The following is a 17154-nucleotide window of genomic DNA, read 5'->3' as shown; positions in this document are numbered from 1 at the left end:
AACGCTCCTAACTATGAATTTGGTGAATATCAATATGTAGATAATTCAACAGCTTAATACTGAACGGTAAAAAGTATTCCGAATAAAGCCTGTTCTTGTAAGTATTTCACCCATACAGGGAAGTAGATCAGATATCATACCTGGCAACGAATTCCATAGATATTTGGGATGACCTTATTTGCCAATTTATACATACATAGCTCGATCTATATAAAAAGAAAAAAAAACAGCTTCTATTGGGATATTTACTTCCATACTGACAGCTACATGTCAAACAATGTCCTGTCTTCAGTATACTGTCACGACGCTTGTTACTCTCGCAGGTGCATCAATTCAATATGGATCATGGAAAATTCGAAAGATCTTTTGTTAACCCCAAATGCTAGATTATTATCGGAATATAATATAATCAAGATTTATGAATTTTCAACTTAAATACTTCTTTAGAAGTTTTATGGTCGTCATCATGAACTCGTAGATCGTTACGGTGTATCCATCTGCGCCATGAAAACTGATTTTTTCAACGTGTCATAGTTTTCCTTTTCTCTTTCTTCTACCCTCGACTTGACTTTTATGAGCAACTCGGCGAGTGTTTCTATAAAAGCAGAGGACGCTTACCCTACCGGTGCACCTGGTCCATTTGCCCGGTGCAGGTCCGGGTGTCGAAAGAATAGGCCTGCAGTAGCCCAAAGCTTGTCGTAAAAGGCGACTAAATAGTGTTCAGAAAATTAGACGGGGGCTAGGCTAGAGCTACTGGGATGTGTGCACCAGGTGGTGGAATGGGGTACCCATGGCGTGTTACATGCTGGGTTTGTCAGGCTATAATACGGAAAACCTGAACACAAACCATAGTGGTGCAACGTGTTGGGAAAGATGCCACGTTCCTCGCGCGTTAAGGAACCCTGTTGTGGTATTCGATAGGATAGAAGTAGGAACCTTTTGCTCCGCCATAGGAGGCTAAATTGCCTGACCCTACCCATCCTTCCCTTTTATCTTGTGGCAATCAAAATTTGTCGTCCCTATTATCCTTGTGTTCCAACCCTTTTTTCATCATTTCATGTTCATTTGATCATCCCTTTCATGTTCATCACCTGAATATAACTTAAAAATATTGCTGCTCGGGCGTTAAACCCCAACAATCAATCAATTAATCACCTGGTCCAGGCTCACAGTTTTTAGTGGATTCCGAGTTGTTTATGTGCTTATGTTGCTTTGTGTGTATGATTTTAGTTACTTTGTGTTCTTTGTTGTGTATGTCTGTTTTCCATGTCTGGTTTTTGTCCCTGGATTGCATTCTTTTGATTACCGCTATAACCTTGGTTCCCTTGATATTCTTTCAGGACCATTATGGTGATTTTCGGTTTAAACCTGATTTTTCGATCTGCAATACGGACTTTCCTTTTAGACTTTTGACTACTGCCTAGGTTTTATCAGTTCGGTAGCTAGGCACCTGGACACGTAGTACTTGTTAGATATTTTCCATTCTTTTTAAAAACGATTCCAAATCCTCTTTCAAATATTCCGAAGAAGATATTGTCAAAATGAAGGAATTTTTATATCGAAAACACATGTGCCGGTGTGGTGGATGTTTTTTTCACCACACGTTTGGCATTTGAAAGGGAACAAATTGTGCTTTGCGACACGAATCTCGGTTCCCTTGATTACTCGTTTTTTTTTCTCTTTGATCTCCAATCTTTTCCAACCCGGTCTTGGCACATAGGATTTTAATCGAAGTAAATGAAGTCCCAGCCTTATCAATTTTCACGGCTTCTATCTGAACACTCTCGATTATATTTTATAATTACTCTATATGTATATGTTCCCTATAAATTGTTTTAATGCTTAAGGTAAATATGTTCTGAGTAACGGCAAATTAGACTAGAATTAATGTGTTTTACATTTAATTCACTGACAAGAATGTGTATGTTCCAAAAACATCAGGAAGTATAGCTGAAAAATTAAGATATCGTGTTGAATGAAATGGACACATGTCAAGGTACAATTGTACTCAGTTAAAAACAATGTAAAAAAGCAACAATTTTGACGATTAATTAAATTAGCATTGAATCAAAAATCAAAAAATTTAATTATTTAAAAAACTCTATTTTAAAGATATATCATCATTGTCTCAGTTAAGAAGATGTAAAGATTTGTCATCGTAAATCTTGGTTCTGACGGGGCAAACAGATAAATCTAAATGACAAGTAATTAAACGCAATGCAGTTATCCCCTTCATAGTGAAAATATGGAAATAGCAATTAAAAATCATTAAACAACTGTGCATGCATACCCAATTTGAGAAATGTCATCCTGCAACCTTTAGTATAGATAGATTATACGACTCTACATTATTTCGAAAAAGTAACGAAGTACAATTTAAAATCATATTTTATATTCTATTATTATGTTTTCGACTGGAGCTATTTTTACATGTGTGATTCTGGAAAGCCTCTTGATTGATGTGTGAAGGGAAATGATGGAGACAGCATTGGTCTCTCTGGTTGCTGTGTGATGCATATGCAGTAACAACATCACATGTCATCTTCTTTGTGAATGATGTTGTAATTAAAGTCATAAGTTAATTCAATTTGTTTCACCAAATTTTCGCTCTTACAAAGATCCCTGATCCTTAGGTAAATAATGTTTTGAATACATTTTTTAAAAATTTTTTTTAATAAAAGACAAATATTTATGTTTATTTTGTCACTCATTAACTGCATATTGTATGACTCTTTTACCTCGACCTTACATACTGTACAATCAGAACAGTTGTTTACCTTGTCTCGCAGATATAATTTTGTTTATGGTCACATAGAAAGTCATTCCAATGCTGTTGATGGGAAGTGAATAAATGCAGACAGTCTTCGTCGCCCGAGTTATTAGGTTCACCAGGGTACCAGTCTGTATAGGTGAAATTTTTACCACTGTAGACCCAGGCCCACTTTCCCTCTGCTTCATCAAATCCACCTAGCCAGTAACCTATCAATGTATATATTATTCAAATAATTGTATACATATCACAAAGGAATATTTTTATGAAGTTTACTGTGTCCCATGGAAATTTGTTTTATTTTATCGTGTTTAATCAATTGTAAATTATGTGTTTAAATCGATTTATGCAGCTATACGACTATATAATAAGATACAGTATAACTACATATTTTCATATTTAATTAATATCTACAAGAATGACGATAGTGAACCATACCGAAAACTTACCACCTGTGTCAATATTTCTAAAGTGATATATTTTGTGTTTGTTTTGTATAACGTACTTTTGTGCTTTGGTCTTGTAATCGTCTCTAGATAATCTGATTCTGCCTGTTTGTTTTGTATAACGTACTTTTATGCTTTGGTCTTGTAATCGCCTCTAGGTAATCTGATTCCGCCTTTGTTTCAAGTTCCGCCAAATGGCCACCAGAAAAAGTAAAACATTTATCCTATGAAAACAATGAAAGTCTTTTACAAAAATGATCAGATTTGAAGGCGCAAGATTTTAATAAGATAAATTACAATTTAGAGATTTTGAAAAATGTTATTTATCGGTGAAGCCGAGTCTAGTAATTGACTGAAAAATAACTTTATGTTGCATGAAACATGCAGCATTCTTTCTTCAAAAGTTGTCTTATTCAGGGTTTGAATACTTAATTAGTTTTTAAGGCAGTACTGATTTCGTTTTCGAAAACTTAATTACAAAAACACATTGCTATGAAGTCTCGTTATAACAGGATAAAAAACAAATAAATTATATCCAAGCAAAAGAAAAACAACACAGAAGTAAAAAACACACACACAAAACAAAATGAAATTGGCTTTGATGAGGTATATAATCTCCGAAATAAATTTGACGTAGTTATAATCTTCAGTTTAGTTACAGATATTCCATACTTTTTATTCGGTTCGCATCGTAAATATTAATTACCACTGAATATTCCTGGCAAAAACTTCACAAGACGTAGTCGAGGAGGTTTAATGCTATGACCTGATGAAACATTTTTACCAAATATTTGCTCGAAATTGAAGTAATTTTCTACCAAAAAGTTTTTGCGCGCCATTGCTTTCATTGGCAACATTCTCTCGCCCTTAATTTTATAATTTACTCTTATACTCTAATTGTTGTAATAACTTTGATTACTTTGGAATCGAAAATATTGGGATTGGGACTCAAGTCCTGTACGTTTCTGAAAAAAAAAGCATAAATGGTTACATTATACACAGCCAAATGTGCCACATATGATAATCATATGGTGCTCGATTCATATGATTATCATATGGTAATCATATGACAATCATATGATACTGAACATATGACAATCATATGATACTGAACATATGACAATCATATGATACTGAACATATGATAGTCATATGATTATCATATGATTCTTATATGGTATTTTGGCTTAAAAACATACGACAATTATATGTTTGTGAAAAACAAATGATTATCGTATGATAGCATGCGATAATTATATGTATACCGAAACATATGGTTATCATATGGTGCTCGATTTTTATGATAATTATATGATGCAAACCACATGATTCTCTTGTGCGACACATTTGCCTGTGTACCATAGTTTTACGTGGCGTAATTTCGGTTATTGGGAATTATACACAAGTGAAGGTTCCATTGATAATATTACAAAGGCATTAGTTAACATATGTTTACGTTTTGATACACAATGGTCAATCAAATATTGTTGCTAATTTGAAAAAGTCTTACCCTTGCAGAAAACCAATCCAGTTCGTCTGAACTGATGTAATAACAAGACGCACCGAAATGTAACCATCCCCCAGGGCATGCCCCTAGCGTGTAACCTACAAGATAAGTCTAAACTATAAGCTCAAAAGACACATCAATTATATTGTTATTTGTTTACTTTATTTCTTTCGACTGTTGCGTGTGTTTGTTTTTTTTCTAAATTTGTTCGAAATGTCCACAATATGAATGACAGCAAGCACCAACACTGCTAGATGCTAATTACCTTATCTCGTTATTATTTTATACAGCAGTTTATTCTTAGTATTCAACATGCTATATCGAGAGAACTAACATGTTACTTATATATATTTTAAAATTATCAACTTACCAGTTAAAAGCAGAATTAAAAGACTTTGCATTTGTATGGCTCTGGATCCAACTGGATAGTCAAATAATTCAAAAGGTCATAAGTGTCTTATCTTCAGGTCCATTTATAAACGACAACATGACATAGTTTAATAAAAAGAGATTACGTTCGTATGTAAGCATTCGTAGAAAATACGTAACTGATATCATCACATAATTGAAATGTCATTCTCTTTTGATTCATTTTGTTTGCCTATATTTATTACGCAAATACATTGTTTTCGAAACATTGCTAAACATCATTTTTTATATGACGTAAACGTCATGAACCATAACCCATAACAGCCACCACATTTAGTGAGAATAGAATTCACAAAAACGCATGCGGAAATTTTTTTTCTTCTGTAATTTGATTTTGTTTTACCTCTGCATTCATTAAAGTGTTACTTTATATTCAACTATATCCGACGTCATTTCAGTACAATTATTCTTAAAAAAGTCGTACTTTCGAGTCGGTGTTATCCTTCTTGTTACTTCTCTACAACCACCAAAGATAAAAGAACTTCTGGACCAGAATTCAACACTGAATCAATCATTAATAAACTTGAAGAAAGAGAATACAATGGTTCAGCAATAGGAAAAAAATACATTGACCAATATTTAGTGACTGTGGATTGGCGCCTGTAAAATATAAGATCGACTCTGATACTCTTACTAAAAAGTGATTGTGGTGGAAAGAGATAAAACAAATGTATTTTTTGTTCATACACTTTAGGTGTAGTTTGCTGCTGCTGATGTGATCCTTATATGTTGTAACTTGTGTAACAATATTTATTTATTTATTTATTTATTTATTTATTAAGTATGAAAAGCAGATTTAGTATCCTCACGGTTAATTTGTATTTATCTAAAATATCAATCAAGCAAAATAAAGTTTAAAAACAAAAAAAAATCATTTTCATCAATTTGTTCAATCAACATCCCATATTTATGTCTGATCTGCCTTTCATGACGGATGTTAAAGAAAGAAGTCTGTGTCATTGAAAGACAGTCAGCTAATTCTGCTAACGTTATGAAAGAAGAATGAAAACGCTCTAGAGGACTATCTGAATCAAATTGTATTTTGGTTTGTACTTCACATCAAAGTTTGATTAACATAATTATTAAACGCACCCATATCCACAGATTATCATCCAACCTTACACCACCTAACCAATAACCTGAAACAACGATAAACAAAATCTGCAAAGATCAGATCTTTAATGATTCTGGACGCACCTCGCTTCGTGATTTGTTCACATCATTTGGACATTTTGTCTTTCCCCTTGGAACAAAAGTCGTTTTGCTCTTATTTTCGTCCTGTTTTGATAAAATATTACGAACAGTGAAACTCGTGTGTATGTAAAATGTTTTATGATGAGAAATGAGTATGCAACGCATAAACGCAGTCTCGTTGGCATGAAGATCAACAGATACGACATGTAGATGGACGCGAAAATCACAACCATAAAATAAAAAGTGTGTCCATCTCAATCAAATTAACAATTTTCCTTTCGAGGGTTTTAATAAAAGTTAAGAACGCTTACCCTTAACGAATCGTTTGGTTTATGTTCCACGGTTGTTTATTTTATTTGGATGCTCATGAACGTTTATTTTTCTGTATTTGTTTTAAAAATCTGCTGCAATATAGTGTTGATTTTTTTTTCTGTCTTATTGTTTTTTATTACTCTGTCCCTACAACTGTTTGATATTTTGGAAGTAGTATAAGATTTCAATTCCACATACAGAGATTTGTCAGATATCAAATATATTAGCAATATTATTTAACAAAAATGAATAAGTTTTTAAAAAAATGATGTTTTAGCATTATACGTTATAAAATTAGAAAATTAGTATGAAACATAATAGAACAAAATGGTAAAACATTCTACGATACTGTAAGATCGAGACCAACCATTATGTAGACGTTTTTTAAATGACTCCAAATAATCAGATTCAGCTATAGTCTCAACCTCAGCAAGATAGCTGTTTTGGAACATGTTACATTTCTCCTATCCAAACAATAACAATTTGTCATCTAATTTCAACTGACATTATGAGACAGTTGTTGTCTTCTTGTTTACCTCACAAAAATGATTCATTTTATTACCACATTACACGCATTTACCTTTGCTTTATCCCAGGTCAATGCGTCAGTACTAAAGAAATAACAGGAGCTAAAAGACAACAATATCTACTAAACACATATTAAGTAAGTTGAATGGATTCGATGTACATATAAGTTACAATAGTTCCAGTCAATTTATTACACAAACACTTCCAAACTCTTTCGTAGATAATGAAAACGTATCATAACCACATATTTAACTGTGAGAAGTTAATAGTGCTATCTTTGTTATTGTTACTAGTATCATATTTGATATCATTCCTATAATTTCTGGAAGAAATTAATAATATAAACATCAGCAAGGAAATATGGAATCATTTAAAAAAGAACAATATTCAGAGAACCAAAATCTTAGAAAATGACCGAAACATAAAGCAGAAAACAGATACGATCTGTACGTGTATATGAATTGTAAACAACAGACAAACAAAATACAATTAGATTTAAAAAAAAACTATTTGAAAATCAAGATACCCTTGCCATAGAAACTTATACGTCAGTATACTCCCTCTAGTAAAAGGTCAGCATACACATCACTTGCATGACAGTAACAGGTCTACTGTGAAATTTATATTTTAGAGGTTGGAATTGTTTGCCTATGAAAGAGGTGTTAACAATTGGGAAGTCCAATCAACAATTGTGTCATAAAGTTTCGACTTAAAACGCCCTGTACCATGTATGTATAGAATAAAAGTCTAGATATGGACCAGAAGATGATGTACCAATTATCTCTTTATTTTAAAATGAAGTTCGAAAGTGGAAAGACATTCTTGAAGTTGGCATTATTCAGAGATTTTATTTACATCATCTCAGGCTTGATTCGTTGCACTAAGATGGGGAGACAAGAATGTAGCTCCTTTGATAATACTTAGGATAAACTTCGTAGTGCTAGAATTTACATCATATTTCTATCGTTTTGGTTTTGGGAAGTTTTATATACACATTATATTTAAATCTTGGACGTTATAAGTCTTTACTTCTAATGCTACTGATGAGAGGTTATTACTTCAAACACTCGATCGTCTCTGAGAATATTCCTCATCATATTTATCAGATCTGAGCTACTGGTATATTTATCCTATATTTGCCGAAAATTCGCAGTAGCACTAAATTCTTATATCAAAAAGACTGAGGCTTATATTGAACATGGGCTATAGTATTGTGGCTTCTTGGACAAACATGCATTGTAGGTAGATCTTGGTGCTGTATAATTAGGCTTTTTTTTTCGATATTTTTGGTTTAGAATACATTTGTACTTTTTCTAACTAGTAGTTTCTAGTTATTTGGTTTGTATGCTGTTTTCTGAAAGATTACTCTTTTAAACTCGTATACAGCATACCGACATTTGAAATATTTTCAATTGTTTTTTTTGTATCTATATGACGGAATCTGAAATAAAAGACTTGGCTAGTGGTTTCTTTCTTTGTTCAATCCTTGCAAAATTGTCTCTTCATGCAAATATAGAAGCAGATCGGTTAAGAATAGGTCATGTAAATAGTCTAATAGTCTGTTGGATCACATATCCTTCTAATTTGACAGAATATTGTCAGTATTTGTGAAACAAATGTCAATAAAAAGGTGGATAATGGATTGGCTTTCCAATGGCAAAAACACTTTTGAAAAACAAAACACAATCTGAAAACGACAAGCAACAGGAAAGACACACGCTTAAAATCATCGCAAGGACAAGAAGCACGAACCAAGCCGAAATACCGGGGGAAAATTCCAGTGCTCCGTAATGTTTAGCAGTAAATGTATTTTGTCCATGGATTTCTCTTTTTGGTATCCTTTTTTCTTAGGTCTTTCCACTTTTTAAAAGCGATTTGAAAGGTAAGCATAGTATATAAAAAAATTGAAAATGTCCCAAAAAAGTTTGCTCATACGCTATCCTTACGTACCAGTATTCGCTCATGCGCTATCCTTACGTACTACTATTTGCTCCTTAGATCATTTTACATTATAAAGCCAAAATGATCTCTGCCTTATAGACGGATCATAAATGAAAAGTATACTTTAAAAAAATAAATAAATAAATTGCAAGGTTATGTACTCGATATAAAGAGGGTTTTATACACTTCTGTGCGTTTTCACATGGTTAAATCCTATTTGTAACCTTCATGTAACTACGGTTTCTAAGACATGAACAGTTTTGACTGCTATCTGTAAATGTAACAAAGTAATCTCGTCGATTATCTGAGAAGGTTGGAACATATACAACATACATGTACCTAATCCCTACCAACAGCAAGTTAATGATTGACAGTTTCTAATGCTGAGTGTATATTTTTGTCTATTTAATCAGAATAAAACTTACCTATCAATATCAAAAGTAGAATGAAAACTACAATATCTCGTTCCATTTTGTTACGTGAATGTGAACTTTATGTTAAGAGGTCATCTAGTAATCTTGTAGTCGTCCATGGAAGAAAAATACCATGATATACTGATACATACTCTACAGAAAATCAGAAAATCATCATCTCTCCTAAACGTGTATGAATCGTTTCAACGTAAACAGCAACAAAACGTGCAAAGAAAGACAAAAAGTCAGTGATAAACTTGTTTGGGTACTGCTGGCGGAGTAGTACATGCTTACCTTTCCGGTGCACGTGATGTCACTCCCAGTTTTTTTTGTGGGAGTTCATATAGCTAGTATTTTAGTGTTTTGTTTTATATATGTAATCTATTTTATTCGGTTTGCTATATTGTGTATGTAGACCGTCTTTGTTTCCTGGTTTCATGTTCATAACATGTTTTTGGATTTTGATATACTTATATTATCACATAGCTGATGCTTCTGTATTTTGCCGATATTTTGGAATTCTACAGAAGATAATGCAGATTTTTTAATATAAATACATGTACTTCATAACTATTGATATAAACATAATTTCATATTTAGATTCTGCCAAATGTACCACCAGACTCCTTTCGAAGTTGCTCACTTTGATCCCGCAAAGAAAACTAGTTCTCAAACTTGCCAGCTAAGTACGGATTTGATCAAATGTCGAATCTCTGAAACAAATTGCATAGAATTGTACATCTACATACTTTTTTCTGAACAGCGATAAAAAAATCTTTACCTTCTATACTATAATTAATCATACAAAACTAAAGAACGGTTAAATATTTTAATTTAAAGTTTTCCCCCGAATGACATAATAATCTAGGTCGATATTAAACAAACTTTGTTCAAAAATACACTTGTGATAAAATTACCACTGCTTTTTTATAGGTACATTTAGTAACCTACTTATTCGGTTTTATGGATTTCATTTTTCAATGAACACTTAGAATACCGAATATAAATGTTCACCTCTTCTGGCCAGTCCGTTTCTACATTTCTACTACATCTTGGGTTGATTACTTTAACAAAAAGAACAGAGGTTATCTTGGTTTTTCGCTCTAAAACTAAAACAAACTTCAACTAAACAAACCTAATCATCTTATCGGTGACTACCGCCATTTGATCTATCAAGAAAATATCAAATTATACCGAGATCAAGTACGTTTGATATTCGATGTTCGATATTCAACATTCAAACTTTTCAATATCAAACTGAATATCAAAGGGTGAAATTGTACCGTTTGAAAGTTGTTTGGTATTCATTTCTGGTAAATTTTAAATACGTAAGCTATAAATGAAGATCAAATGAATATCAAACAGTTGTCCTATTCTGTTCGATATTCGTTTGACATTCGTTTCCGGGTTATATATTGAATATAGAATGGATATGAATATCGAATTGAATATCAAACAGGATTTTTTTCTGTTCCATATTGATTTGATATCCGTTTCCTGGTTATACATTAAATATAGAACGGATTTGAATATCAAACAGGATTTCTTTTCTGTTTGATATTCGTTTGACATTCGTTTCCGATTTATATATATAATAATATGACGAAGGTGAAACCTTTTAATGCTCCCCAAGAAACATTGATAAAAAAACAACTTAGTTTGATAATTTTTGTCAGCTCTGATTTGATGATTTAAACAAATTTTATTCAATAAATAAATTGAATAGGATTGGCAAGGCCTATATATATCCTCTCCATATATGGCAACAAATACAACATGCAGATAGAAGATATTTATATATATAAAAGAGTACATTGATTGATAATGATTATATTAAAGCACTTTGTATTTAAATTAACATTTTACTCTAAAACAATTGTAATAGTAATTCTTTGTGCAATTTAAATTATAATGCATAACTTTTCCATTATCTTCAAATAAACTCTTTTTTATTTTTTTTAAATTTTATAATATTATCAAAATGCATTTTTTGTAAACATTGATGGATAAAGTTCAAAGATTGAAAATTATTAACTCGATCTTGATAAAAGATGTATTTTCTGCGTATTTCATGTTTACTAGACATCATGCACCGATCCCTTCATTAAGGAAGATGGAATTGATTTGAAATGAATTTTTAATATCTAGCAATAATTCAATTAAAGTGCATGATAAATATATCATTTATTATGTTGATTAATAGATCAATAAATTAGTATTTTTTTATTAAATCAATATTTTATGAAAAATTAAATGTCTGTCAGCAATATAATGTTAAGGTCTAAACAGACAGACTGCATTGACCTCCTGTGGTGAGCATAATTATTACAAGATAACAAATAATGATGATAATCTTCAATGTGGTCCCTACAGTGTGGACAGTTTTGGTTATCAGTCAAGTGATGAAGAAAAGATTTCTTTATTGCATTTAGTTTCGTTTCATATTGTTTCATTTTGTACAGTTAAATCATGTTTTTATAACGAATTGATTCATTTTTTTTTTAATTGATTCGTTTCGATTCTTTCTTTTATCGATTATTTTCGTTTCGTTTTGATTCATTTTCGTTTCGCAATTTTTATGACCCGATAATTATGGGTAATATTGATTACGTAATTTTCGTAAACATCTGGGCGCCATATTGCAGACTATAAGGCCAACCCTATCTTGGAAAAGCTATGATTCGAGATTTGTATTTAATCATCGAAGCTAGCAAATATTTTCCGAGACTGGTTTGGTTCTCAATCGCACACATACAAGTATACGCAAATGAAGCTGCTATTATGCTGTTTTTCAGCTACTGAAAATGCAGGTACAAACCGGATATTGGTGTTTATTCTTGCCATAAGTATACAGAACCAAGTTGATAATACAACCATAAACGCTCCCTCTAACTCAAAAACGTATTTATATACGTTATTGCGCGAGTTACGTTAATCGGTACGATTGTCGTGGTCCGAAATATCTTTGGGTCGTTTTGTGAATCGCATGGAATTATGGGTAATGGTACTTTCGTAAACATTGGAGCACCTTCTGTTGACTGTTTTGACAATCCATTTCTTCGAAAAAATATGATATGTTTTGAACTTAATCAAAAACCCTACTGAGACTGGTTCTGTTCTCAATCACATTTTACGAAGCTGCCATTATACTGTTTTTAAGTTCCTAAATTTACAGGCACAAACCGGATATTGATGCCTTTTCTGCCCATAAGTATACATGACCCTGTTGATAATACAGCCATTTACGCTCCCTTTGGGAGTGTATAAGACGGATTTGAATATCAAATTGGATATCAAACAGGATGTTGGTCTGTTCGATATTTGTTTGACATTCGTTTCGGGTAACATTAAATATGGAACGGATTTGAATATCGAATTGAATATCAAAGAGAATTTTTTTCTATTCGATATTCATTTGACATTCGTTACCGGTTTATATATTGAACGGTTATGAATATCGAATTGAATATGAAACAGGATTGTTTTTCTGTTCCATATTCGTTTGATATTCGTTTTCGAGTTATATATTGAATATAGACGTGATTTGAATATCAAACTGAATATCAAACGGCATTTCTTTTCTCTTTGATATTCGTTTGACATTCGTTTCCGGGAAATATATTGAATATAAAAGAAATTTGAATATCGAATTGAAATAAAACATGATTATTTTCTTTTCAGTATTTGTGGGTTATATATTGACCATAGAACAGCTTTGAATATCGAACAGGATTTTTTTTTCTGTTCGATATTGGATATAGAACGGATTTGAATATTAAACTTCAATATTCGTTTGACATTCGTTACCGGTTTATATGTTGAACATAGAACTGATTTGAATATTAAACTGAATATTAAACAGGATTTTTGTTCTGTTCGATATTAGTTTGACATTCGTTTCAGGGTAGTATTTAGAATATAGAACCGATTTGCAAATTGAATATAAAACTGGTTTTGTAGTCAGTTTGAATTGAAATGACCTACGTTTAACAGCTGATCATGGCATATCAATGTGAACGGGTTTAAGTCACGACCAAGTGTTAAATAAAGGTCACTTCAAAACCGTGACTGAATTTAAACAAATTTTAAGAAATGATCAATCACAATCAAATGAAACAGCGAAGTGATGGTATTTTTTTCTGTCACTAGATAAATCATAACCTGAAATAATGGGTCTTCACAGAACAGAATAGTTAAAAAAAATTCAACTAGAGAGTGTTGTCGCTGCGACGAAGCCAGTTTTGCTATTATGTTGCTGTCGCTACCAGAGTATAAACTTGCCTTTATTCATACTAATGAAAACTATATATCTGGTGAAACAAAATAATGTACCAGTTGATTTTTATTTCTTGATTTTTCTTGATATTCCCGAAAACTAATATATATTTGTCATTTTGTAGATTTTCATTGGTGGTTGCAAGTATTTACCAGTATATGGTACCCATACATATGCACTTTACCAATGACACTGTTGGATTGTGTTTGTCGAATCCTATCTGTGAACCGTGGAATGATGTGACAGTATTACTTATGGGAACAGGAGAGATACTTAGGATATTAATATTCATATCAGATGATACATGTGCATAAAATGAATATGCCCATAGAAATTGTCTTTATTTAGTATATATTGCATTTTTAATAATTTTTAAATTTCCTGTGTGCGAACAAGGATTTCTTACAAATCTATCTATTGTAAAATCAGAAAATATTCAATGTAGTGTAAAATATAAGTGAAAGTTAAAGTATAAGTTAAAGTATTTTATATATCAGAATAAAAGTGTATGTGTGATCTGATAATCAAATACATGTAAATGTACTTCTTTATATGTACAAATGTACACTGGATTGCTAATATGAGAACTGTAAGAATGGAATTCTTCAAGATATATTAAATGTAGTGCAAGTTGACACAAGTATAACTATGTCATGTATGTAAATTGACATGTGATAAATTTTCTACATTACCAAATTACTTTTTCTCTGTACATGAATATGTACTGGCACAAGTAAGAGCTGTAATTACAGAATATCCTTCCAAGCACAACCTATGAAAATATTTATTTGAATATAAAACCATAAATGTATGGTATTTTTTCGTATTCAAAGTAGTGCAACATGTCATACTATCTACATTTATGTTGAAGCTTTAAAATTTCTTATTTTATAATTGATAGATGTCCATGATACAATGTGATCATATTTCTCACTTGGAACAGACATTTTCTGTTTGAATGTATTTGAATTGACATCATTTAACATGAAAAGTTTTGAAAAGGTCCAATATTGAGTAAAATATTGTTTAATACAAGTATGTATTACAAACCTGAGACTATAATGTTCATTAACACCTCTCAACCCAAAGTGGACTGTATTATTTAGTCATGGTGTGTTAATCATAATTTATCTGATGTTAGCTATTTCATGGCAAAAAACAGTCTTTGGTATATTGTATGTCCCTTTGATTTTAATTGTCGTAGATTGTTCATCAATTTGCAATTAATAGCTTAAGACCATTTCTGTTAAACCTTTCACGGATTTAAACAAAAATGTAAGAAGAGCAGCTTGCAACATTTCAGTTTTGGTCGCGTTTTCGGGCAATCTTATGTTAATGTCCAAATTAATCAACGCGTTGATGTATTTTGGTAGATGATCACAGTCTTTATCAATCTATTCCTGACTTGAGGACCAACATTTTGTCAAAATTTATCTCCCTTTGAAGCAGGTGTCTATTCGGAACACGTAAGGTTTTCCATCCGCTATCGACGATACTTTAGAAAATCTCGAAAGTCAAAAGGGAATTTCTCGTTCTACTGACCCCCCCATAAATTTTCTTTACCTGGGATACAAATGAAAACCATCCTTATGTAACCTACCGACAAAATGAAACACCCTGTAAATTTTAGAAACACCGTTGTGTTTGTCTGCAGGGGATTCCATTTCCATTCGAGTTACCTCTTTTTTCTGCACCAGAATCCGAACATCGATTAGAGAGACTTCGAAATTACACCTGCTCTTACGGGAGGTAACTCTGCCAAAACAGGATAAAATATGGCTGCATCCCGAGCTTTGCAAGTAGAGAATAAACTAATATACATGATAATTACTATCAGTAAGACTTATTACAAAGAGTTCTTGAAAAAATGGAGAATGGAGGTAAATACTTGATAGAAAAATGCTTGATTTATGTTCACCCAGTGCCTAACACCATACGATGTACCTTGTTGGCGTTACAAATTTAAGAATAATCAAGGGAACCAGACATGGAAAACAGACATACACAACAAAGAATATGAAGTAACTAAAATCATACATACAAAGTAATAAAGCAAATGAGCAACTCGGACTCCACTAAAAACTGGGAGCATGAGTATGAGTTGTGATATGAACACTCCATACGCAGGTGCCGAAGGGATGTTGCCACAGATAAAAGGAAAGTTGACAATTCTGAATGAAAAGTCATCACGTTTGTCGTAAAGTTTGGTCAATAGTTTTCCTTTACCATCGATTTCTAAGTGTAGGTCAAGATATGAGGCTGACTTCACAGTGTCTAGTATCCTTTATCTCAAGTTCTTTTGGGTAGATGCGATGTAAGTAACTTATCTTACTTTGTGATCTTGTGTTTACCCGGCTCTCATCGTGTGTACATGTACAATCCAGGTATCTCTTAATTATGGGTATCGGAATTGAACAATACCGTATGAGAGTGGGTCTTTTCAATTTTATCAACGAAACACAATAGACATAGGCCTTTGACATTGCTTGATGTAATCTGTATATATCTGTTCGCCATATACATGTATAAGATTAACACCCTACCATATATTTGTTTGTTACTGTAAATTATCAAATCATAATGTATTCATTTTAATAACTCTGTGCAAAATGAGAAACGTCTTTTTTTCGAAGAACCATCATGATTATATTCAAGACAACAATTTTGTAATTTATAATTGAGATGTTGCTCCTTATATCTGGATTCAATCCAGGCCCTCCTGTTAACGTTGATAATAATTTATCTGAGGACGGAAGTTCAATTTCTGATAGTGACTTCTCAGGATTTTCATATATTTAAGATTTGTTGACAAATTCGGTTTCGTTTCTACATTTAAATATACAGAGTTTATTACCCAAGATAGACCTAATATTAGCCGAATATAGTGAGATAGATATATTGTCGTTTACTGAAACATAGTTGAAACCATCTGATGCGGATGACTCTACAGAATTAATTAATTATCAAAAACCATTTCGTAGGGACAGGGAGGGGAGTCGTAGAGGGGATGGGGTCATAGTTTAATTCAAGGACAATGTCAATGCAACCAGAATTACCTGACCTAAGGTAATATGGATACAACTAACGATAGTGATAAAAAAAGGTTTTATATGGAACTTTTATATCCCACCTCAAAGTAATAATGAGGTATGGAGTAGGATAGAAAGTTCTGTGGAGTCTGCCGTAAATTATTATGATTTATTGTGATAATTATCGTCAATTATTATCCAATATCGATTGGCATCGAGTATTCTTTTCAGATGATATTGAATTTTTCTGACGTCATCTTGGATTCGGCCGCCGAATCGATCCCAAATAAATTGGTAACGGTGCGGAGG

General features: G+C 32.2%; 1 protein-coding gene and 1 long non-coding RNA gene across 2 annotated transcripts; both read right to left on the bottom strand.

Moving 5' to 3' along the window:
- Positions 1-1888: 1888 nt before the first annotated feature.
- Positions 1889-5863, bottom strand: LOC148609223 (perlucin-like protein). The gene is made up of 5 exons (XM_088540816.1): positions 5094-5863; positions 4727-4821; positions 3344-3440; positions 2778-2979; positions 1889-1950 (listed from the first exon to the last, which is right to left on the bottom strand). Exons 1-5 carry the CDS (start codon positions 5122-5124, stop codon positions 1938-1940), a joined length of 438 nt encoding a protein of 145 aa, XP_088396942.1. The 5' UTR covers positions 5125-5863; the 3' UTR covers positions 1889-1937.
- Positions 5864-6324: 461 nt separating this feature from the next.
- Positions 6325-9745, bottom strand: LOC148609222 (uncharacterized). Its single transcript, XR_015914487.1, has 3 exons — positions 9553-9745; positions 7239-7287; positions 6325-6430 (listed from the first exon to the last, which is right to left on the bottom strand). It is a non-coding gene; the product is annotated as an uncharacterized LOC148609222 (long non-coding RNA).
- Between the last annotated feature and the right edge of the window lie 7409 nt (positions 9746-17154).

This window comes from Perna viridis, chromosome 8 (assembly GCF_037379345.1).
Source record: "Perna viridis isolate PV_CMFRI_1.1 ecotype Kerala chromosome 8, ASM3737934v1, whole genome shotgun sequence".
Lineage (NCBI taxonomy): Eukaryota > Metazoa > Mollusca > Bivalvia > Mytilida > Mytilidae > Perna > Perna viridis.
The sequence above is the reverse complement of the archived record's forward strand: the minus strand, read 5'-3'. Positions and strand labels throughout refer to the sequence as shown.

What these genes read in the sequence shown, in the direction of transcription:
- LOC148609223 (XM_088540816.1), bottom strand. Translation starts at nt 5,124, where the DNA reads ATGCAAAGTCTTTTAATTCTGCTTTTAACTG. An exon ending in TGGATTGGTTTTCTGCAAGG is followed by an intron (nt 3,441 to 4,726) that starts GTAAGACTTTTT and finishes TTGTTTTCATAG; the next exon opens with GATAAATGTTTTACTTTTTC. An exon ending in TACAAGACCAAAGCATAAAA is followed by an intron (nt 2,980 to 3,343) that starts GTACGTTATACA and finishes ATACATTGATAG; the next exon opens with GTTACTGGCTAGGTGGATTT.